The sequence below is a fragment of the Erpetoichthys calabaricus genome, chromosome 6 (assembly GCF_900747795.2).
Source record: "Erpetoichthys calabaricus chromosome 6, fErpCal1.3, whole genome shotgun sequence".
NCBI lineage: Eukaryota > Metazoa > Chordata > Cladistia > Polypteriformes > Polypteridae > Erpetoichthys > Erpetoichthys calabaricus.
Window position 1 is genome coordinate 11,315,752 of NC_041399.2, and position 25,259 is coordinate 11,341,010.

Below are 25,259 nucleotides of genomic sequence, written 5' to 3' on the forward strand. Positions count from 1 at the left end.
TGACCAGAATGTGCGGTGGTGGCAGTTGCAGTGCAGCGCAATCTGCTTTGTAACTCATGTCATCATTAAGTGGTGGTCCTCCCATGACATCGTTGCCATAGGTGCCTCAGCTACACCAACATGTTCAGCACCACAATCAGCTGATGCTGGTACCTCACTTTCTTTTTCGATCTCCATCTCCAGACCACTTGCATCAAAATCAGAGTTCAACAAGTCAGAGCCAGATTCAGCGATAAAGCTCAAAATGTCGTCCATGGAGTATTTTGCTTTGTGCATTCTCTTTGGTCTCTCGCCACATTTTGATGCCATTTTAGAGGTTGTTTGCTCTTCGAGGTCAGTTCAATAAAGCTAACATTCCTTCAGGCACAAAGAGTCAAACTAAAACGTAATGGTGACTTTTGTCGCAGTTTACAGCTGATTACAGTCCTCTCTACTCCTGAATTTCGACAAAACGTCAAGATCCACCCAGAAAGAGTTCAACAACTTTAAGGCAGGAATTAACCTCATATGGGACACCAGTCCAACACAGGGGACAGATTTGTTTGGTTTTGTTTAAACAAAATCAATTAATATAAAACAAAATCTGTGTTAGACACAGGTTTCCAGTTCAAAAGAAGATACTGTTTTGTGTTTGAGAATACAACTTGAACATCTGGTGATATGCTTTTAAAAATTTTTGTATCAATTATTTACTGAAAAATTTCAAAAATAGCAAATTAACCAAAATTGTGCGGAATATTTATAATGTTGAGAGAAAAATAAACTGATACTGCAAAAAAAAAAAAACAAAAGTACTGTTACATTTTTTAAACTTTGGTGCAAACTTGATATCAAAGTACTGGTTTTGGTGCCATCCTTACTCTAGTCTACTTCCAATAGTCTCATACTGTACACAGCTGCAGGGGCCAGGGGTAGATGCCAAAGTTATCTTGATAGGTTTCTCTTGATTTGAGAAGTTGTCGCTGTATTCCAAAGTCCTACCAGGATGTTTAGCTTCTTACTGTTAAAAACGGGATGAGGTTCCTCACCCAGACCTCCTGTACTATTTGCCTTTACTCCTCCTACATCCACCTGTTGCTATGCAACACCAATTATCTAGCAGTTCTATAATTGGACAGGAAAGGAAATAAAAAGTACAGCTTGGAATGTACTGCTGTTCTAGGATTTTGTACTTTCTACATCTGTAAAGCTGCCATTCAAGCATTCCTGTGCTTAGTACTTTCATTATCGTACCTTCTGACTTGCCTCTCGGATTGTTTGATTTTCAAAATCTATCTAGTGCTGCTGTTACTGGTTTTATATTCGGTGTTCCTGTCTTCTACATTTTGGACACCATCAGGCTGATGTTTGTCTCATTTATGATCTTTTTCTTGTTCTTTCAATTAATCTTTTGAGATATTAGTCTTTGTGAACGAACATCGTTGCTTTCCTTTTTCACTACGCCTCTTTTCAATTCAGTTATTTTTGATCTGCACTCTAACCAGGACATCGTGCCATCAGTCATGCTGTTGTCCACATGAGTCTGTATTTCCTCTGGAGAAGCCAGTATCTGGGGCGTGTTCTGGTGTGGAAAATCTTCAAACTGTTTAAACTAAATTTTAAAAATTCTGCTCAAATGAACCAAAAGGAACCGAATTTCCAGTACTTGCAGGCAGTGCACGCATCCTTTTGAACTGTACTAGTGATTTGTGCATTTGTTCCAGTCAGCTTCTTTTTCAGTTACTTTATTATCTAAGCACATACCACAGAACCTGCTTTAATTAATTTTACATGGAAAGACACAGTAGGACTAGGGATTGCAGAATTAGTTTTCAGCTTGGGAAAAGAAGGAGTATGGAGGTACTTAAAAGATCAAACACTTCGATTACAGTCATCCAATCAAATGTGTGCAATGCCACATGTCCTGAAACCCCATGCGTACATTTTCACTTAATTATGGCTCATCTGACAGCAAAAAAAAAAAAGAACAGGAAGGAAAATAACGACAGAAGGGTGATATCAGATCAAGAGATCATCTGATCTGGACGTCAGAAAACCTAACTATGAACAACACCGACTGCTAAACCAAAAGCCATCCAGAATATCCACTCCTTGACACTTTTGATTTTCAGGAAGCTTTTTTAAGACTATTTAAATCCAGCCTTTGCTATCTATTTTTTTTTCTATTTAGTACTGTTATTCATTAAATACATACCATGGTGCTTTTGGGGTCTCCAACCCCCCCCCCCCCCCCCCCCAGAGAGCTACTTTTACAAAATGAAAATGGCCGAGAGCTACTCATGTTTTCTAATGTTTATTCTCATAGCTTATTTCAAAACAAAAATAAAAAATTAGCTTGTTTTGCCTGAACATTTACAAAATGTTGGGTGTCCACAACTCACATTTTGCATGAAAACATCACAAAAAATATTTAGCTCACCTGCAAGTGCATTTTGTATATCTGTATGCATTTTCTAGTGCATCTCACACTATTGAATGTAGTACTAGGGTGTTGTACCGTGTTAGCCATTATGAATGTAGAGAAAAGCCAAGCAAAATGACACCTTTTATTGGCTAACTAAAAAGATTACAATATGCAAGCTTTCAAGGCAACTCAGGCCCGAATTCAGGCAAGATGTAATTTCTATTACGATGCAGTTTCTGTATTATATCTTGCCTGAATTCGGGCCTGAGTTGCCTCGAAAGCTTGCATATTGTAATCTTTTTAGTTAGCCAATGAAAGGTGTCATTTTGCTTGGCTGTTCTCTACACTATTGAATTAAAACATGAATGCTGTCAAAACAAAACAATGCAATTCCAAATCCACAGATATTCCTTATTCATCTGTCATTTTGTCACATGTCACTGTTTCACTTTATTCTCATGTCCAGTTGGATGTGTGATGTGTTTTTTAGTTAGTCAGATGACTGGCACTGAGGTGTATGGTGAAGTTGACGCACTGTGGTTCACTCTTCTGGAGTCATTTCAGTGTTCGTCTGTCAGTCTTGCTCTGAACTTTGATTTCATGACATTCACGTCAGACTCACAGAGGTAATAATAATAATAACATTTATTTGTATAGCACATTTTCATACAAAAAAGTAGCTCAAAGTGCAAAGGTATGGAGACCCAAACAAAGCAGATATTTTCAGAGGTGAAGATTCTTTTAGTTATCTGAATCTACTAAGCTCCAGAACTGCTGAGAATGCTGTTGAGACTTTAACTGCACATTATTTTGAAGGTTTACTAATATATAATATAGAAAATCCAACATCTCTCTCTCTGTCTGTCTGTCTGTCCGATTTTCACGAGAGAACTACTTAACAGATTTAGATCGTTTTTTGTTTTTTTTTTCGATAATTTGTTTGAACATTCCGGTTGATTTTGCGACTTCTCTCATTTCGCTATGTATCATAGTTCGCTTGCGGTACCGATTTATTTGCGCAAATCCGAGAAACACACAGCGGGCCAAGGGAAGGGGCTTTCCTCACTCACTCGTCAGCTTCGGGGAGTGTACCTTAACTCTGCTTAGCTAGAGAACTTTGTTTGATATTTAAAATAAAGTGTTACTTAGGTCTTGATGACTTTGAGTCCGGATATTCTCTTAAGTCTATGCCACATTGAAAAGAGAGATTGCAATTCAGATTGTGGATCGTGATATGATTTTTTGGAAAGATCGCCCACCCCTAAATGGACTAATCAAGTTTTCAAATTTATGTAGGATTCATTAACCCTATGCCGAGCTACTTGGAAAGGGGAAATATAATACACTCGCGAGTGATGTGTTGGAGACCCCTGATCTAGAGTGATTGAAATAATAAATCGGTACCAAGTGTGAGTTTGATGCTACATATCCCATTCATATGGGATATCAAGGCTACTGCGCTCGCTTCTCAATAATTGGAACAACTGCAGTAAAAGCATGACATAGTTTGGTTAATAAGTAGCATATCATCAAAAGAGTTGCATTTTTCTGTATATTGCAATGACACCCGCCTGTTTGTTAGAGCTGGTGATAGTGAAACCCCATATTGCAAATCTTATTGTGGAGTGACTAGCATTTGGCACAAAACTTTGTCTGGTTATGATCGCTATCTATATGCCTGTGTGTGTGTGTGTGTGTGTGTGTGTTAATCTTCAGGGGACAGAGTAGATGAACTCCAAAAACGTTCCTTACAAGTTACACAAATTTCACAATAATACAGTCTGGCCATGACTAGCAGGCATGTGACACTGACACTCACTCTGTCATTATGACTAAGCCAGTCTAACTCTGACTGTAAACAAGGAATTTCTACATATAGTATTTAGGAAGATATTCAGGCATAATCACTAAATTTTATTCTTTGCATACAAATTAAAGACATCTACCTTGTTCCTTTTTCTCCAACTTATACGTGGATAAAATATTGTCAATGTGTAAGGACTTAAAGAGATCTTCAAAATTTTCAGGTCTTTCGTTCTTCGCAGTATATTTTGAATCTAAGAAGAAAGGAACAAACAATGAAATGAGTTAAGTTTCTGAGAGAAAGAAGCTTTTACTGCACTTTTAACTGTCAGGCTGTGTGGAATCCAATGTGAATCCTGAGCCCTTCAAAAACGCTGCTCACACTAAAGCGGCAGGATTTCTTGTCCTAAATAGTAAGCCCTCTTAGATCTGTTCAACATCCCACAGAAGAAATGTTGCATCGATGAGCCCCACTTGGCTTTATAACAGAACTTGCCATCTGTGGAACTGAACGACTACAAGAGCTTTTATCAAAAACACGACATCCACCTGTGAATGCTCATTACAGATTCCTTGTATGACAGCAAGACATTTGCTTCATTTACTTGACCAAACTGCACATGCACCAGAAAATAAGATTGTTACCAGGAGATGAAGTAGCAAATGAAACATTTCAAATAACACTACAGACATTTTCTATGATGTATTGTAAACATTTTGAATAACCCTTCTAACATTGCATTTGTGTGTATTTTCTAAGATTCCTTCTGACTTTTATTAAAATGGTATCAGATGCATTTTCAGTTTCCTTCTGTTTTTTGCAGGTGTTATGTTTGGTCGTACTGCAGCGATCTACTGTATAACTCTCACCGTATTGTAATGTGCTGTGCAGCAAAAAAGTGCCATTTTAAATGGTGCTAGTTATTAACAGGGCTATGAAAAAATAATAATAGAAAAATGATAGAACCCATTGACCAATGAAAAACAGGAAGGTGAACATATTTGGAATCAAATGATAAAACTAATCCTGGAATCGACTATTAATATTTAAGGAACAGTTACCTTGTGAAAGGGGTGGTGAACATACTGGCTGTACATAAACTGGTTTGGAAAACAAAGGCGTCTCTCTTTGAAATGCTGCCCTCATCTCTTGTAAGAGTCCGAGAAGATGAGATGATTCCTGTAAGAAACACAAAATATTGGAAAACGAAGTTACTAGCAAAAAAAATGTAATGTTCTTAAAGAATACCCGAATTCACTAGTTACTGTAACAATGCTATTCTACAAAACACAGTATGCTCTTTTTACTGACCTCTTATTACCTTAAACAATTATACATTAAGCTGTGTAAGCCTGTACTGTAAAATGCCCAGGGTCCTACAAACTATTGAAATCATCAGAAAAAAATTGAAATGTTGAGATGTCAGGTAGTTGAAAGGAACTATTCTGGGCATCTCTCTACTAGGAGGATTTGTATTGCCGATGTGCTCGCCTCGCTTGTGTATTAGTGGCTAAGTGACGTTGTCTTTCTTCTGAGGTTTCATTTTGCCAACGTGCTCGCCTCGCTTGTGTATTAGCGCCGGGACGAAAAGTAAAAGGGATACCATTCTTTCTTTTGAGGTTTCATTTTGCTGACATGCTCGCTTGTGTAATCAGAAAAAAAAGTTTAATGTCATTGTGCTCTGTATAATAAATAATTTATAAATCCACTCACATGTACAGGCCAAATTTAGCACACAGGGGCTCATGACAGACAGACAGACAGACAGACAGACAGACTGACTGACTGACTGACTGACTGACTGACTGAATTAAATTAGAAAGGGACGACGACGAAAATGGTCATTGTACCATTTCTGCATGTTAAAGATGAAACTGAATCCTCTCCTTGCCTTGTTTGGAATGGCATTATTTACCTAAGTAAGGGCCTGCATGTGGAGAACACAGTATAAAAGACTTGGACAGTAGCCAAACACCTCGAAGCCAGGTACAGATTCGTTATTTTTGGGAAGCCGCTTGTAAACTGTTTGGGTACCCAACTTGTATAACTTTACGGACCCCCAAGTCATCATGCACTATATGGCATGTGCAGCTCCCATAGTTGATATCCAAATAGGCCGCAACAGCGGAAACATAATCCATTGATCTTCTCTGATGAAGGCATTCATTATGTTGATGTGGGCTTGTGTGTGCAATGTTGATGGATGGCCAGATTAGGCTTCATCCGTTACACTTGTTCTTCCTGCTTTAAACCTTTCTACCCATTCATAAACTTTTTGTTGAGTCCTGCTGTTTTCACTTCTGTACTGAGATAACATCCTTTGGTGAATTTCAGCAGGTTTCACTCCTTCTGCCTAAAGACCCCTTTACTATATGGTGCAATCTAGCTGCAGAGAATCAATATTTGTTTGACCTCAAATAAACTAATGGCAGAGTGCTGTGCTGTACATATTCCAAATACCAATAAGCCATTGTGAACATGATGCATTGTGTGTAATTTTGAAATTGCCTTTACTTTTGATTAACCCTCAGAATTAAATGTATATTAGTAAGCAGTTATTACGGACTCACTTGGATATTATTGTCCAGCAAGCGCTAGGAGGACCATGTATTGTCTGCTTTGTTAGAGACCAATTATCAAGGGAGTAAAAAATAGCCAGACATCTCTGCCAAAACGTTTCATCACATGATGCAAAAGGATCTACATGAAGTTACACAATGACCCAAGCCACACAACTGACCAGCTCAGAAAGAAAATACGCCATTGGAAGCTGACAAACACACTGCAGTTGGAGTGATTAACATGAAGAGATGAATGTTTTCAAAGTCGGTGCTGGTGCGAGGTTATTTTGAACCCTAGGCCAAGCTTAGTGTGCCAACCGACTGTTCAGTAGCTAACCCATGTGGATGGTTTCCCCACCGCCCTTATGAATCATCGCTCCAGGCAAATGCCTAATCCGGCCTAACAGTAGTGCCAGGCCTGTTCAGAGTATTGCAGTGTATCCAATTTACCTTCCACCCCAGATAAAAGGGGGTCAGCAGTGTCTACTGAGCAGTCAAAACAAATCTTAATTGTTGCTGCCAGATACTGTACTTCCATCAATGGTGGGGTAAAACTCTGAGAAACTCAAAGAAAGTGAAGTCTTTATAGACTGGAGATGATGTCCACATCTACAACAAGCCTTTCATTTGATGATTTTCAGGACTATGCTAGATGAAGAAACATGATTGGTAGTTGGGAATTTAAAAAAAAAAAAAACGTTTAAACATTTAGTCAATTTGAGGTTGAAAACTATTTAGGGAATTTAAAAAAAATGGTTAGGACCCGACCCAAACCATACCCCCACCTTTACTCTCAATCAGACTACAGTGATCCCTCGCTATATCGCGCTTCGCCTTTCGCGGCTTCACTCTATCGCGGATTTTATATGTAAGCATATTTAAAAATATATCGTGGATTTTTTGCTGGTTCGCAGATTTCTGCGGACAATGGGTCTTTTAATTTCTGGTACATGCTTCCTCAGTTGGTTTGCCCAGTTGATTTCATACAAGGGACGCTATTGGCAGATGGCTGACAAGCTACCCAACTTACTTTTCTCTCTCTCTCTCTTGCGCTGACATTCTCTGATCCTGACGTAGGGGGATTGAGCGGGGGGGCTGTTCGCACACCTAGACGATACGGACGCTCGTCTAAAAATGCTGAAAGATTATCTTCATGTTGCTCCCTTCTGTGCAGCTGCTTCGTGAAGCGACATGCTACACGGTGCTTCGCATACTTAAAAGCTCGAAGGGCACGTATTGATTTTTGATTGTTTGTTTTTCTCTGTCTCTGTCTCTCTCTCTCTCTCTGCTCCTGACGGAGGGGGTGCAAGCTGCCGCCTTCAACAGCTTTGTGCTGCGGTGCTTTGCATACTTAAAAGCCAAACAGCCCTATTGATTTGTTTGCTTTTCTCTCACTTTCTGACTTTCTGTGCTCCTGACGCGCACTCCTTTGAAGAGGAAGATATGTTTGCATTCTTTTAATTTTGAGACGGAACTGTCATCTCTGTCTTGTCATGGAGCACAGTTTAAACTTTTGAAAAAAGAGACAAATGTTTGTTTGCAGTGTTTGAATAAAGTTCCTGTCTCTCTACAACCTCCTGTGTTTCTGTGCAAATCTGTGACCCAAGCATGACAATATAAAAATAACCATATAAACACTAGTTTTAGCCTATAAAGACTCCTTTTTAAACTGCATGTTTATTCTATAAATGTACACAACTGAATCAAATCAAGTGTAATAACAAAGTAGCATTTGATAGACCGACGTAAATAATACAGGTTTTGGGACCCTTCATCGGTCCACCTCATCGTGTGCGCTCCAATGACATGCACAATCAGAATCAGAACTTGATACAGTAATTCACTGGCACTGCGCCTTTCATACACACAGGCAAGGAAGCAGCAGTAAGGTTATAGACAAGTAGTGATCAAAGAATGAAGAGAGGAGGAGACCGAGATACTGGCGTGTGTAGTATGGGTGTTCACACTAAGAAAACAAGTCTCAGCATTTTCTTTTATTCAGGATACAATATGGTGAGTATGATAGGGAATGTTTACCATCATTTATAACAGCTGTTGATGTTAATGAGCTCTTGCTGCTTTATCCATTATAAGCACCAATGGCATTACTTGCAGTTACAGTAGGTCTCTTATTCAGCTTACAGGTGTGTTAATAGGCAGAGAGGTTCAGACACAGACAAGTTTGTCAGCCCCCTTACAGTTCACTGAAAAAGTGTTGTATGCCTTGTGAAAAGTGATTCAGTGGAAAGCCATTATTCCCTGAATACCTGCATGCATCTGATATGTCATCAAGTAAAGAAAAGCAAACTCAAGTATTGCTTATTCTATAAAGATCTTCTAAAATGGCCAGGGCACATTTGTTGGTACCCCTAGAAAAGATAATAATTAACTAGATTTGAGTTATTTTTCAAACTAGCCGTTTTCTTGAATTAGTATTACACACATTTCCAATAATGAAATCAGCCATTCAGACTAGTTAAAATGGCGAACAGTGTCACTTTACTGTTTGGTATCACTGAGTGTTCCACACTGATGATGGACCAGAGAAAACAAGAGAGACGTCGGAGGAGATCAGAAAGAAAATCGGAATAATAGACAAGCACATTAAAGGCAAAGGCTAGAAAACCATATTCAAACAGCTGTGACAACACTTGCAAATATTATTAAGAAGATTAAGGTCCACGGGACTGTAGTCAAACTCCCTGTATACAAACACAAGAGGAAAATCGACCCCAGAATGGGCAGGAGGACAGTGACAATGGTAGACAAAAAGCCAAGGACAACTTCCAAAGAGATCCAAGCTGAACTCCAAAGTCAAGGTCCATCACATTGTCTTACCACACTGTCTGTCTTTTATCGAGTGACAGTGGACTCAATGAAAGAAGATCCAGGAGGACTCCACTATTGAAAAGAAAACCTAAAAATGCATACCGATACTGGTATTTAATTGCAAAGTTGAAGAACATGAGCGAAATGGTCTATTTAAATTAAATAATTAGAAGGATCTACAACATCAGAACCATCTTGACAAAAACAGGCCATTCAGCCCAACAAAGCTCACCAGTCCTATCCACTTAATTCTTCTAAAAAACAACAAGTCGAGTTTTGAAAGTCCCTGAAGTCCTACTGTCCACCACACTACTTGGTCACTTGTTCCCTGTGTCTGTGGTTCTGTGTGTAAAGAAAAACTTGCTAATGTTTGTGTGAAATTTACCCTTAACAAGTTTCCAACTGTGTCCTTGTTGAACTCATTTTAAAGTCACAGTCTTGATCCACTGTACTAATTCCCTTTATAATTTTAAACACTTCAGTCAGGTCGTCTCTTAATCTTCTTTTGCTTAAGCTGTAAAGGCTCAGCTCTTTTAATCTTTCCTCATAACTCATCCCCTGCAGCCCTGAATCAGCCTTGTTGCTCTTCTCTGGACCTTTTCTTGTGCTGCTGTGTCCTTTTTGTAGCCTGGAGACCCAAACTGCACACAGTACTCCAGATAAGGCCTCACCAGTGTGTTATAAAACTTGAGCAGAACCTCCTGTGACTTGTACTCCACACACCAAGGCGCCACATAACCTGACATTCTGTTAGCCTTCTTAATGGATACCAACACTGTCTGGCAGGTAAGAGTGTGGAGTCCTCTACGACTCCTAAATCCATCTCATCAGCTGTGCTTTTAAATTTTCAACTACCCCAAGTTGTGTATTCAAACCTAAAATTTTTACTTCCTACATGTAATACTTTACATTTACTTACTTAAATTTCATCTGCCACAAATCTGCCCAAGACTGAGTTATTTCAGAGGGACTTGGACATCACACAATGGACTCTCCATTATTTGCCAATCCACCTAGTTGGTATCATCTGCAAACTTAACCACCTTGTTATTTTTATTCCTATCAAAATCATTGATATCTATTAAAAATAACAGTGGCCCCAGCACTCACCCCTGCTGGTCGCCACTCTTAACGTCAACCAATTCCAGCATCTCAGCCAGTTCTGTGCCCACGTATACACCACACCCTAAATTGCCACTTCTTGTAGTTTGATGCCCACCCCCTCAAGTGGCACCTCATCAAATCCTTTCCGAAAGTCAAGATAAATAATATCATAAGCTCCACTCTGGTCATATCCTTTTCTTGCTTCCTCATACAATTCCAGCATGTTCGTAAATCTGTCCAGTTACTTGTTTTTTTGGCTTTTTGAAAAGATCGATTTTGAGAAGAACTATATACAAGTAAAATTAATAAAAAAATTCATATTGCAATAAGGCAATGTGTAGAAATGTCAAAAACATAAATAAATTTCCTGTAAATGAGAAAGGCTTTAAAGCAGGGCATGGCTCATCATACCTTTAAAAGTATGAAAAAGTTTGCAACAGTTTAACAAAATATCAAAAAAATAAATAAAAATAAACATTCTGAATTAAACACTTTTTAGTGAGTTAAAATGAAGCTAATACATACCGAGGACTTATAAAAGTAAAAGTGTATTTCAAATATCATTCAAATTATATGTTTAAAGATAAAAATTATTTTAAAAATTAAAAAAAAAAATATTCTATTTTATTTTTACTTACACGTTTCCAGTTATCAAGATAAGGTAAATTCACAATCCCATTGCGATCTACATACTTTCCTACATTTATGGTCATATTACATGTTGGCTTCACAAAGCACTTTGGAGGATGACTTGGATGAGTGTTATGCAACCAAATGCAAATTGGTATATTATATGTTTCACCTATAACACACACAAAAAAAAAAGACATAAATCATACTTATAATATAGAGAATGTATAGTTTTTAGGTAGTATATCCATAGCCTTTAAAGATATATATATATATATATTTCATTACTGTCAGGCCAGAAACATACTAGGCTACTGGGTATAGCAGAGTACTAGCCTTAACTGGTCTTATGAAAGACAATCTCGTATGTAATTTTCAACCATTTTTTCGTTTCTTTCCTTCACTTTTCAGATTTCTTGAATTCCCACAAGGGATATAAAGCTCTCCTACAACCCGTATCAGACAGCTGTTTAAATCAATTTAAATGGACTATGGAGACACTTTGCCTATTGGAGTGTTCACACCACTTTCACCATTATAAACATATAAAGTACACCTGCTAAGTGTACCAGCATTTGAAGATTCATTACCATGCATTATGTAAATGAACGCTGATAAAGAAACATCACAATGGGTGCTTTATTACTACAGCAACTTTTTCCAGGAACCAGGGACTATTTAGAAACTCAGGAACGTCTGTGATTATTTCAACGCTGTAATGTGTAATCAAGAGTCCCCGGTTCGATTCCCACTCACTCCTATATTTGCCGTTTTCAGTAGTAAGCTGCTCTTTTTGTTAATATTATAAAATACACACATTCACTTGGTTTGCGTCTGTACTTGTGCTGTTACTGAGAGTCAGATCGAGGGGAGGGGTGATGTTAGAGTACGTGAGCTTATTCAGTGCAGCAGGAACAATGCACATGTTGATCTTATTTTTTCTTTCAGTACATGTGCCTTCCCTGTTTATTTATATACTAGACAAAGAGCCCATTTTGACAACATAAGATGAAACGGGCACAAGTGGAATAGTAATAAGTATAAGCACCACAAACCTGATAGGCCTATAGGTGTATTGAATGAATGTGTAATTAGGCCTTGAGCTGTAGTCGAAATCGCCTTTCAGGCCTCTAGAGCTTTAATCAAAGTCGCCTTTCTCTTTGAATTTTTGCAGCCGTAAATCCGCCGCCTCCCGCGATGTTGGGGTTGGATGTCGGTCGAAGTCACCTTTCTCTTTGAATTTTCGCGGCCGTAGTCGCCTTTCTCTTTGAATTTTCGCGGCCGTAGTCGCCTTTCTCTTTGAATTTTCGCAGCTGTGAATCCGCCGCCTGCCGCGACTGCGCATTCGGCTTCGGACATGCACAGAAGGCGACGTACGCAGAAGGCGACTGCGCATTCGGCTTCGGACGGACGTGAGCGAGTGAGTGAGTGAGAAGACTGGCGAATTATGTATTAAGATCTAGTGACTTCTCTGCCTGTCTGTCTCTCTATTACGCAGTGCTCTGTCTGTCTGTGTGTTATGGATCTTAAAAATAACAGTTATAAGGACAGTTGTTCATGTTAATTGCAGTTTCAATTGTTAAAAAAATATTTTAAAAGGAGCATCCCACATGAAAATATAACAATCTCATTAACTGACAGTGCATACCAATTTATAAATTTTATGTCCGTTTGAGGTTAAAAAGACAAAAATAACACTTTATCCCCAACGGGGAACCGAACTCAGGTCTGTGAGGCACGGCAAGGCTGCTGCGCTCTGAGAGGCAAATTTTAGCGCGCTACGCCACGGAAACTGTTGTGTCATCCTTGAACCTTTTGTGAAAGTGTTTATTTGATCTTTGGAACTCAGGCTTTACACATTCTATAGTTTTTGCCTATATTTTGTAATATTTATTACTAAAATATGAAAAAGTTTGTTTTAACAATGTGTTTACACAGATTACTGTAGAAACGGAACACACATGAAATGCGTGTGTTCCAAATAACGATCTATTATTTCCACTCTAAAACTCCACTTCACTCCCAGATAATCAATCAAGGCATGAGCTGGGAGAAGTTTGTGCACATTCTAAGTCAGTGGGGGGATGGAATAGCCGGCTGCTGGCAGCTTGTCTTTATCAACACATTTAGATGACAAAAGACGCTGGAGGAGAGGTGTGAATGGATTTAAGGTGGGCCGAATCTACGAGTTTTTTCGTAGGCTCTGGTAATTCTAGTGTTAAGAGAGTTATTTGTGACAATGAAGAGCCTGACTTTGCACTTCATAGCCACCTCCTTTGTGCTGCGCAATGCACCACATTGAATCAATAATCTCTCCAGTGAACTCACGATTGCTTTGAAGCAATAAGGTACAGTGGTCTCCCCTATAAACTCTAGATCATACTGCACTTCGCACTGCATCACTCTTTACAGCCGCCTCCCTGTTGCTCCATATCATGCACCACTTCAAAGCAATAATGCCCCCCAGTGAAGTCGAGACTGTGTCAGAGCAATTATGTCCCCCTGTGAAGTATAGACCATGTTGAAGCAATTGTGTCTCCTGTGAACTCCTGAACATGCCTCACATCAAATGGTATCACTCTTCTTCACATGTCACACATTTTTCATAAAAGTTACAGTTCCTGTTGTACAGTGGGAAAACGACACATTAAAGTGGCCAGTGCCTACATCGCAAAGCAAATCATTGGTTCCCGAGGTGGGAAAACAACTAATAGTGCACTAGACCAGAGGATCTCAACAGGGGGAACCACATCAGGAGACCTGCAAGATGAATGAAAATAATTATAAAATAGCTGTAAAATACTGAAATCGCAAACAAATCAAGCTACAACAGGACTATCTAACTTGTATTTTTTTTTTTTTTTTTTTAAAAAGACGACTGCTTCATCAATATTGAAAATACTGAAACAGCATAGCCACTGTGGGACACTTGATATGATGAGGGAGGCAGAGAGCACCACGTAGGGCTGCCTGTTATGTAAATCAGAGCAACATGAAAAAGACAGGCACTAGGAGGAAATATGGGGTCGAACCAGAAGCAGGTGGAATAAAAAGGGTGGGAGGCATTTTTTTGGGAAGTATGGAGGGTGAGGTGGTGAGCCAAATTGAAATGGTGTGCAGAGAAATTAGCAGCCATGTCACTGTTGACTGAGAGAGAGCTATAATAACTATATATAATCAAATTTTATTCTACACTAATTAGTATACTATATAGTACCATTCATGTCTATTATATAGTACCTTTTTGCGCCCATCTATCATAATGTCAGATTTTTTTCTCTGTTTTTTGGGGCTGTCCACATAAATTGCATACTCTCACTTTGCTTGCTGTTCTTATGCTGTGCCTATTTAACAGCTTTGTCAGCAGATACTAGTTTTTCTGCATTTCCCTCAAAACAGGTAGGTGGGGCCCAAACAATGGTTCAACCCCAGGCCTCCATACCCTCCAAGTCGATTCCTGTAAAGATTTTTAGTATTTCAGCATGATGCCAAAAATGTGACAGTCACATGAAAGATATTTGCAAAAGTTTGGGCACTCTTTTAGGTCATTTATTGGGTGTGGTTTAGCTTGACAGATGTTAAATTTAGTTAACATTATCATTTTAGTTAAGAATTACCATTAGGAATTGTCAGCGGATTACAATTTCAGAGGCTGATTAATTCTTTGACTCTCAAAAATTGTATAGCCTCTTTTAAGCAAATGATGACCGAGGATCTGAAAATTAAACTAAGTGATTGAAGTGGCTCTACACTCACTATGTAAAGCACTTTAAGTAGTGATACAAATATATATAAAATATAATAAAACACAGAGGTAGACTGACTTCCTACTTTGACATCACGCTTCCCCTTCTCCTCGGCCTACAGCCTCTGTCTCAGAGTAGCGTGAATATATCGCTCCTGCAAGCGAACTATGACTCTTAAAACGATGAGCAAAATCAACTGAAATGTTCAAGCAAATTCTAGGAAAAAAAACCAAATCTAAATCCGTTAAGTAGTTCTCTCATTTGCTAGCTAAGCTGATGTAAGATATGCCCTGAGGCTGATGTGTAAGTGAGGAGGGCCCCGTCCCCCCTCCCCTCAGCCCGCTGTTTCTGTCTCCGATTCGTGCAAATAAATCAGTACCGCAAGTGAACTACGATACATAGCGTAATGAGAAAAGTTGTAATATCAACTGGAATGTTCATGCAAAGTATAGAAAAAAGAAAACAATCTAAATCCGTTAAGTAGTTCTCTCAGGAAAAGTGGAGAGACAGACAAACAGACATTTGATTTACTTATTTATTTAATATATATATATATATATAACCATCCATCCATCCATTGTCTCCCGCTTATCCGAGGTCGGGTCGCGGGGGCAGCAGCTTGAGCAGAGATGCCCAGACTTCCCTCTCCCCGGCCACTTCTTCTAGCTCTTCCGGGAGAATCCCAAGGCGTTTTATATATATATATATATATATACAGTGGAACCTCGGTTTACGACCATAATTCGTTCCACAACTCTGGTCGTAAACCGAGTTGGTCGTGAACCGAAGCAATTTCTTCCATAGGATTGTATGTAAATACAATTAATCCGTTCCAGACCGTAGAAACTGTATGTAAATATATACATTTTTTCAGTTTTTAAGCACAAATATAGTTAATTATACCATAGAATGCACAGCGTAATGGTAAACTAAATATAAAAACATTGAATAACACTGAGAAAACCTTTAACAACAGAGAAAACTAACACTGCAATAGTTCGCGCTATAGTGCTAGGAACCGCTCTCGCTAAAAACACTTTTTTTAATGAGTTTTAAGCACAGGGGAAAAAAGGAACATTTGAAAAATCCGTAATTTAATAAACCACCAAGAAAAGTAACACTGCAACAATGCAGGCTACGAACCGATCACCGGAAACATAACTGAAAACAAAAACAAGCCTTCTCTAACTTATGAGTCCCTCAATCGCTCTGTGTGTGTGTGCGTGCGTCTCTCTTTTGCGAGCCTGGAGCACTCCTGTGTGTGCGCGCGTCTCTCTCCTACCCCCCCCCCCCAGCCTGTGTGTGTGTGTGTGTGTGTGCGTGCGTCTCTCTTTTGCCAGCCTGGAGCACCTGTGTGTGTCTCTCTAGCACGCTCCTCTCTCTCTCCCCCGCCTGTGTGTGCGTGCGTCTCTCTTTTGCGAGCCTGGAGCGCCTGTGTGTATTGTCACGCTTGGGTCACAGATTTGCACAGAGACACAGGAGGTTGTAGAAAAAAGGAACTTTATTCAAAGCACTGCAAACAAACATTTGTCTCTTTTCAACAGTTTAAACGTGCTCCATGACAAGTCAGAGATGACAGCTCCGCCAGGAGCACAGATTGTCTGAGAGAGAAAGAAGGAGAAGCAAGCAACCAATTTAACAAACTGAAAGAAGCCCGTGCAGGCTTTTTAAGAAGGCGGAGCACCGCACGAGAGGCATATTAGGCGACAGAGCCGGCAAGAAGGGAAAGGAGGAATGTGAAGGTAGTCTGTCCATGTTTCTTAGGGGTTTTCCCAGGGGCGTCTGTATTCTCTGGGGGTGCGATCAGCTTTGCAGCTCACAGTGTGTCTGTCTAGAGTGCTCCTGTGTGTGTGCGCACACGCCTCTCTCGCGCGTGTTCCTGTGTGTGTGTGTGTACAGCCCTCTGTCTCTTGCGCTGCCTCTCTCTGTGTGTGTGTGTGTGTGTGTGTGTGCGTGCGCGTGCTCTCTCTCGCTCGCTGCACAGGAAATGCACAGGGAGAGAATGAACATCAACAAACCGAAAGGGAACCTGGCTTGTTTGTAAACCGAGTGTTTGGTCGTGAACCGAGGCAAAAGTTTGGCGAACTTTTTGGTCGTAAACCGAGTTGTACGTATACCGAGACGTTCGTAAACCGAGGTTCCACTGTATATATATATATATATATATATATATATATATATTGTTTGTTAATTTATTTTTAAAGTTGTGTTTTTTTTAATTATATTTTTCTCAAATAATTAAAAAAAAAAAAAAATTTTCCTCCCAGGCAACGCCGGATATTTCAGCTAGTACACAACTTTATATATATGTAAATACTGTATATATATTGTGATATGTGGCCGGCTTTTCATTCCGGCCAATACCCCCAGGCCGCCAGGTGGAGCTTTCCCTGCAGCGTGGATGTGCCCCGAGTTCCAGCAGGGACTCATGGACTATGTAGTTTTTATGCACAGCCCTGCTGGATGCCTTGGGGACCACCAGGAGTCGCTGTAGGGAAGCCCGTGGACTCTTATATGCCCTATAACCCGGAAGTACGTCATAATCCCAGGACAGGAGAAAACGGTGTACTTCCGGGTTGAAGAAAAGGACTGTTTACCCTGACCCGGGAGGAATAAGGACTTGTGGGTTGTGCCAGGAACCACTTCCGGGTCAGGGAGTATAAAGGACTATGGGAAAGCCCAGTACGCCGAGCTGAGCTGGGAGGTAGGGTGGCGACGTGTCTGGGAGTGGTGGTTAGTGTATTGATTATTGATTTGTTATATATGAGTGTTGTAGAGTATAGGGTGCTTGGTGCACATATTTGTCTAAATAAAAGGAATATTTGGACTTTTATATGGTGTCTGACGTCTGCTCAGAGGGTTCAAGGGGTCACGGAGACCTCAATCTTTCACTATATATATATATATATATATATATATATATATATATATATATATATATATATATATATATACATATATATGTTTTATATATATATATATATATATATATATATATACTAGCCATCCCCTGCAGCTTCGCCCTCGGAGTAGTGAAACAGGACAGTGAGGAGGGCCCGGCTCAGCTCTATGCTACCCCTTCCCCTTGGCCCACAGCCTTTCGGATTAGCAAGCGAACTATGAGAGAAGTTGCAAAATCAACCAGAATGTTCAAGCAAAGTAAAGAAAAAAAAAAAGATATAAATCCGTTAAGTAGTTCTCTCATTCGTTAACTAAGCGGAGTAAAGGTTACGCCCCGAGGCAAATGCGTGAGTGAGGAGGACCCTGCACACCCCCACCCCCCCCTCCCCCTCCCCACCCACCACAGCCCGATGAGTCTCACTCATGCCAATAAATAGGTACCACAAGCACACTATGATACTTAGCGCGATGAGAAAGTCACAAAATCAACGGAATGTTCAAGCAAATAACAGAAAAAAAACTAAATAGAATCTAAATCCGTTAAGTAGTTCTCTCGTGAAAAGCGGAAAGACATACAAACAGGTCTAAAAAACTATAAGAAATTTCACGCTTGGAAAACTACATTTTTAAAACTGTTTCTTAGTGAGCACCTATGGGCCAAGGGTAACCTACTTTGCAAATTTCAAGTCCTAAGTCCTCATGGCTCGGGAGATTTCGTGATGAGCGAGTCAGTGGTATTTGGCTTTTATATATATGGCCCTTACAGTCTTGAGCATCTTTGAAAATCTGTGGGTAGACCTTAAACTGTTCTGTGCATGCAAGACAGGCCAAGAAAGTCTCACAGCTGGAATCGAACTACGATGAAAAATGGGGGAAAAATTCCAAAACAAGAATTCAAAGACTCACAGCTGGCTATGAAAAACATTGGCAAGCTGTGATTTTCACCAAAAGGTATGTTTCTAGGAAGTGACCTAGTAGGTTGCCCACCCTTTTGCAAATGTCACATTTTTTTAGTTTTTCTTAATTCATCAAATAAATTGTTATTTGTACGTTAACAGTTACAGTACATAAAAATGTTGCTTTGGTTTGCTCTGCAGTCGAACCTGTATTTACTATATTTTACTTCAAAAGTCAACAAAATATGTAATTTGTAATGTAAGGTGTTAAAACTTTTGCATCAAACAAATATTTTAATTTTACACAAACTAATAGAAAGTAGGGTGTGCCTTTAGTAAAAGGTTTAATCTTTTAGAAAACAGAAACACACTGGCATCAGGAAATGACACTGCATTTACAAAAACAGCCTATTCCCCTGCCATAACAACATAACCAAAGGTCACCCACCACTATTCATCATCACAAATAATAAAAAAAAATTGCAATATACGGTTTAGAGTGTGACCCCTGAACACAATAAAAGAATATTACACGTCAAGTGGCACTTCCAGGAGCACTGCACACATCAAAGGAAAGAAGAAAGGATTACCTCTAGCTAAACTTGAAACGTCACTTGCATGTGCCGAGCAGTCTATCCAGTTTTCATGACAGTCACATGAGACAGGCCAGCAGCAGGTACAAGAAGAGCAATTTCAAATGTAGTAAGCATTCCTCCTGTCCATAAGGCCTTTCTTTAGCTAGTCTCTTATAATAATACTAAGCTCCCCCACACTATGTGACTCTTCAATTCCACCCAGGGGGGTAAAAGTTAACATTATACAAAGTTATTGTCTGTTATACCTGCATTGTTATCACTCTTTTTTAATGTTGTCTTTATCAATATGCTGCTGCTGGAGTATGTGAATTTCCCCTTGGGATTAATAAAGTATCTATCTAACACACTATGTTTATTTAAGTAGTATAATTAAATTAGAATTTTGCTTTTTCAGGTGGTTTTATAGAAGAGTACTAGGAAATGTTTAAATGGATTATAACCATACTGTCATTTGTTATTTCTGTTAATCACAGTCCAGTACAAAATTATATTTTTGGTAATTATGAAATCTGTTGCATTATTCATCCATGTGGTGAATTCAAAAGTATCAAAAAGCAGCAGTCTAGTATGACTCAGATTTCTCCCATATCACTTCTCAATTTCAATTTACATTAATAATACAGTCAAAATTCTACAGAAGATGTATTTTAATTTCTGTTTTCAGTTAAGTCTTTATTTTCTTCTATAATACGCTACCGTGGCTGTCCGTTTGTCTGTCCAGGATTTTAAATCACCTGTAGCTCGCAAACCGTTTGAACTATTGACCTAAAATTTGGTACACATATACTATGTGATGTCTACTGTCGACTTTCGGGGTGATGATTGACCTCCAAGGTTATTCCTCTTTTTATTTTTATTTTATTATAGAATCAACTCTCGGCAGTGGGCAGCAGGGCAGCCGTGTGGATGTGTACAGGCGGCGTTCTCATTCCCTCCCACCTTCACCATCACTTCCCCTACCTCTTTATATCTTAAATCATTCTTGAGGCACATTGAAGACTTAAGTGCCAGCTTAAGTGAAAAATTAAGGAAAACGTACTAAGTAATTGCAACATAAACACTGACTTAATCAGTTTTAACGCGAAAAGATACTGACAATGAAAAGAAGCGGGCCAATAGGGTGGAGAAAAGAGGTGCTGCTCAGGAAGCAGCAAGTGCATCAACCTCTGAGCAAATGAATGCTAAACGTACAGAGAAAGAATGAAAACCATGAATGCTCAAGTCATGTGTATTCACTGCACGTCATCGTGTAGTGCGCCGTTACTGGCAATAATAATAATAATAAAAAAACAACTTACCTGCAAACAACCTACAATTATTTCATTGTCACACAAAAAGTGAACCTGCTTACCTTTATACTGTACTGCAATGGTGCCACTCATATTCAGCAGTTTCTTTATGTCGCCTTTAATGTTAGCTGTACAACACAAAAAGACACACATCTGATTACAGCCGGAGTTCCTACTAAATTTTAGTGCTACAATAAACTGTACCTAACATAACCACCCCCTGCAGGATAAATCCTCAAATTAATACTTACATTAAGGTGATTTTGAGATACCAATTGAACCTGACAAGTGAGAGAATGAGAAGACCTTGGAGGTTCTATACAGAGTGCAACGACAAACCCCTCATTGAACGTGTGGTGTAAGGGCAATAAAAATATCTAACCTTCATCTGTTCCATTAAGTACAGATTCGCACACCCTACTTGATATACTGTTTAAGATTGCAAACATCTCTACACACATATATTCCAATATATTTTCAAATCAAATTTGACCTTTCATACAAAAATATAATAATAAAAAGAATGGGTAAAATGGCTGTATATTAATTAGGGTTATGAATTGAAAGCCTGGCTAAGTCTGGCCATCATCTTTGCAGAGTTTACATGTTCTCCCCATGACTGAGTAGGCTTTTACATAAGAAGTCTGACAAATGAGAATGTTCACTCCTTCCAGCTTGCTTAGCTAATTAATTTGATACAATATCTCATCAAAATACTTTTTAAATAATGGCCAGATATGTTGAGCAGTTCTGAAAGTCTTACCCTGACTGTCAGGTGGTCTCCACTTATAGACTTCCTAGGGCTCCACTTTCATCAATGCCTATTTTAGATGTTTCCTTCCAACAAGTTGGGTTCGATACTGTCATCCCACTCCCTAAGTGTATATACTCGTGCCGATTGATTACGCGACACGATAAGGAAAGGGAACAGGTTTACAAGGGAAAAAAAAATTTTTATTGCTGAACTGGCAGGTACAAACAGAAGATCTTATCCAGAAGGAGTTTGTCAAAAGCAGAAAAGCACACAGGCAGCAGTTGTCAAACATGGTGGTTCAGCTCCCGTCTCCAGGTCCATTCAATAAATGCACATAAGGGTTCATAAGACCACAATTTTCAATAAATGCATTTAATAAATGCCTTTTTTCTCTTTCAATAGCAATCCAGTTATACAGTAATCCCTCGCTATATCGCGCTTTGCCTTTCACGGCTTCACTCACATCGCGGATTTTATATGTAAGCATATTTAAATATGTATCGCGGATTTTTTGCTGCTTCGCGGGTTTCTGCGGACAATGGGTCTTTTAATTTCTGGTACATGCTTCCTCAGTTGGTTTGCCCAGTTGATTTCATACAAGGGACGCTATTGGCAGATGGCTGAGAAGCTACCCAGCTTACTTTTCTCTGTCTCTCTTGCACTGACTTTCTCTGATCCTGACGTAGTGGGTGTGAGCAGGGGGGCTGTTCGCACACCTAGACGATACGGACGCTCGTCTAAAAATGCTGAAAGATTATCTTCACGTTGCTATCTTTTGTGCAGCTGCTTCCTGAAACGACATGCTGCCCGGTGCTTCGCATACTTAAAAGCTCGAAGGGCACGTATTGATTTTTGATTGAAAAACAAACTCTGTCTCTCTCTCTTTGTCTGCTCCTGACGGAGGGGGTGTGAGCTGCCGCCTTCAACAGCTTTGTGCCGCGGTACTTCGCATACTTAAAAGCAGCCCTATTGATTTGTTTGCTTTTCTCTCTATCTCTGTGACAGCCTGTGCTCCTGACACGCACTACTTTGAAGAGGAAGATATGTTTGCATTCTTTTAATTTTGAGACGGAACTGTCATCTCTGTCTTGTCATGGAGCACAGTTTAAACTTTTGAAAAAAATGTTTGTTTGCAGTGTTTGAATAACGTTCCTGTCTCTCTACAACCTCCTGTGTTTCTGCGCAAATCTGTGACCCAAGCATGACAATATAAAAATAACTATATAAACATATGGTTTCTACTTCGCGGATTTTCTTATTTCGCGGGTGGCTCCGGAACGCAACCCCCGCGATGGAGGAGGGATTACTGTATTCAAAAATAAAGTGTAGGATCTATCCATGCTTAGACTAAAATCACATGTACAATTATCTGGGTCCCCACATCAACAAAACAAAACAAAAATCTTCCAAATTCAGCCCCTACTGTCAACAATTCTCCTAGTACTTTCTTCCTCTCAGCTTGCCACTCATAAATTGGCATGGGTGTGGGTGTGTGTGTTGGGGGCAATGGTGGTGATAGCCCATATACACAACAAGCGGTCTTCAAATTACATTAAAAATAAAAACTTCCACATAATTAAAATTTTGGCAAATCAAGCCATGAATAGGCCTTCCTTTAATAACCGTTTTTTATTGTCCCCTGTATTTCCAAACCACACATACCCAGCCTCACTTAAATGAATAAATGCCAAAATCTCTGAATAAATTAACTGCTACTTAACACTGGGCGGCACGGTGGCACAGTGGGTAGCGCTGCTGCCTCGCAGTAAGGAGACCTGGGTTCGCTTCCCGGGTCCTCCATGCGTGGAGTTTGCATGTTCTCCCCGTGTCTGTGTGGGTTTCCTCCCACAGTTCAAACACATGCAGGTTAGGTGCATTGGCGATCCTAAATTGTCCGTGGTGGGTGTGTGTGCCCTGCGGTGGGCTGGCACCCTGCCCAGGGTTTGTTTCCTGCTTTGCACGCTGTGCTGGCTGGGATTGGCTCCAGTAGACCCCCGTGACACTGTGTTAGGATATAGCGGGTTGGGAAATGACTGACTGACGTTAACACTTACCAGACATCAGTTTCTATCCTCTTCTTTATATATACATACATAAACACACACACACACACACATTGTATGTTGAGAACAATGCTTGTCTAAACACTATTTGCTGGCAAAAATTGGGGGTGGCTGTGGGAAGAGCCTTTCCAGCCACAGATTTCACCACTGCTCAGCACCCAAATATTTGCGATTTGTCCCAAGATGTGTGTTCTCGCTCGAGAATCACATCTGGCCGTGCAATATTACAAAATCCATGCTTTTGAATTTAGGGAAGAAAAATTAAATTCATTAAAGGAAATAATTAATCTGAATAAATACTGTACCTAAATAAAGATGAAGGTCTGTGTATACAGATTTCACACTTCTAACATCAATATAGACTTCATCTGGATACAAGTAGTTACACTGTAAAGAGAAAAGCAGTGAAGGGAGATTATTTTTGCTTCATTAATATATTCAGTATACCCCCTAACAAAACTATCTTGTATTGTGGAAGAAAAATAATAAAAGGCTTTAACAAACTCCACAGTTAAGGCAATGAAAAGAGCATGCCATTTGAATGAAATGATTTGGCTATTCCAGCACTTCCAATAATCTTTCTTTCATAACGGATGCAAGAAAACCAGAAGATATCTGATGCAAGTAATAAATTCAACAGACCCTTACTAAATCTTCAGTGCCCTTACTCAGTAAGGTTCGACCTCAAATTCAATCTGATTTTCCCTATGAGAGTTGCAGTAACAATAGAATGACTTTGTCATTGCAGTTACAGAAGTGATTTCTTCAAGTAGACTACAGTGACGATGTCAAGGGATGTATTTATTATTGTTGTAATTGTTGGGATTATGGCATGAAGGCAGGGTTTGAGAAGCGGGTGGGGGGGGACAGAATCCAGTACACATGTAGCATGTCTCATCTAACAGACCTGGGGCCTCATATACCTCGTGTAAAATTCACACTAACACATGGCACACACACGGGTTCCGCTCCATGCTCCCGTCTTGCTTCTGGGAGCTCTGAACCTGACACCATTGGTAATGTCACCGATGAGCTGGACAGTGAGGCACATCAATTACGCAAGGGGATGGTGCAAAAAGTGCAAAGGTGCTTTTATTAAAACAGTCAAAACCAAAAACAAATCCTGGAATGGAAAGCAAATGCAAGGCTACGATACGTGATAATCTCGAAAGACATTTTAAAGACCCGCAAGACCAAGGAGACTTGCTACAGAGCGTCTCACGGGGACCGTAAACATGAGACTTGGTGCCAAGAGATTGTCCCAGGGCTATAGCAAAAAGGACAGCGGCTGTACAGGCTTTAAAAAGATCGAAGGACAGCGCGACAGCAGCTACCCCAACCGAACGCGAGCAGCGTTATACATCCTGCAAGAAAGAATTCAACCACGCCCGGGGCCAGAAATAAAAGACAGGTATTGCTTTTACAACGTCACACGAGACCAGGCAGTGAGCCATCATTTAAAACAAGTCAACAGACCTCTAAGCTAGCAGTTGTTTAACTGCTTTTGGCAGGCAAGCATCATGTGCTCCGAGCTCTTAAAACAACGACATGCGACAGGCAGAAGAGACAGCTAGCAAGCAGCAAAAAGACAGCAAATGATCCAAAGGCATAACCTTAGCGTACGTTCAGCCGCAACACCCTTCACAACAGGAGCAGTATTATACGTCTGGGAAGAAAGAGAT

General features: G+C 39.8%; 1 protein-coding gene across 4 annotated transcripts in view; it reads right to left on the minus strand.

Moving 5' to 3' along the window:
* LOC114653207 (E3 ubiquitin-protein ligase RNF31-like) overlaps positions 1-25,259 on the minus strand; it is a 77,198-nt gene that overhangs the window by 38,297 nt on the left and 13,642 nt on the right. For 2 of the 4 annotated variants that reach the window (XM_028803393.2, XM_051929254.1), the window contains exons 2-6: positions 23,883-23,964; positions 20,823-20,888; positions 11,341-11,504; positions 5,270-5,387; positions 4,351-4,461 (exon numbers count right to left, since the gene is read on the minus strand). In XM_028803393.2, the coding sequence (XP_028659226.1) occupies positions 4,351-4,461; positions 5,270-5,387; positions 11,341-11,504; positions 20,823-20,888; positions 23,883-23,964 (541 nt within the window). Of the gene's footprint in view, positions 1-4,350; positions 4,462-5,269; positions 5,388-11,340; positions 11,505-20,822; positions 20,889-23,882; positions 23,965-25,259 lie in introns of those variants that run through there. The other 2 variants (XM_051929255.1, XM_051929256.1) reach the window with 2 other exon arrangements.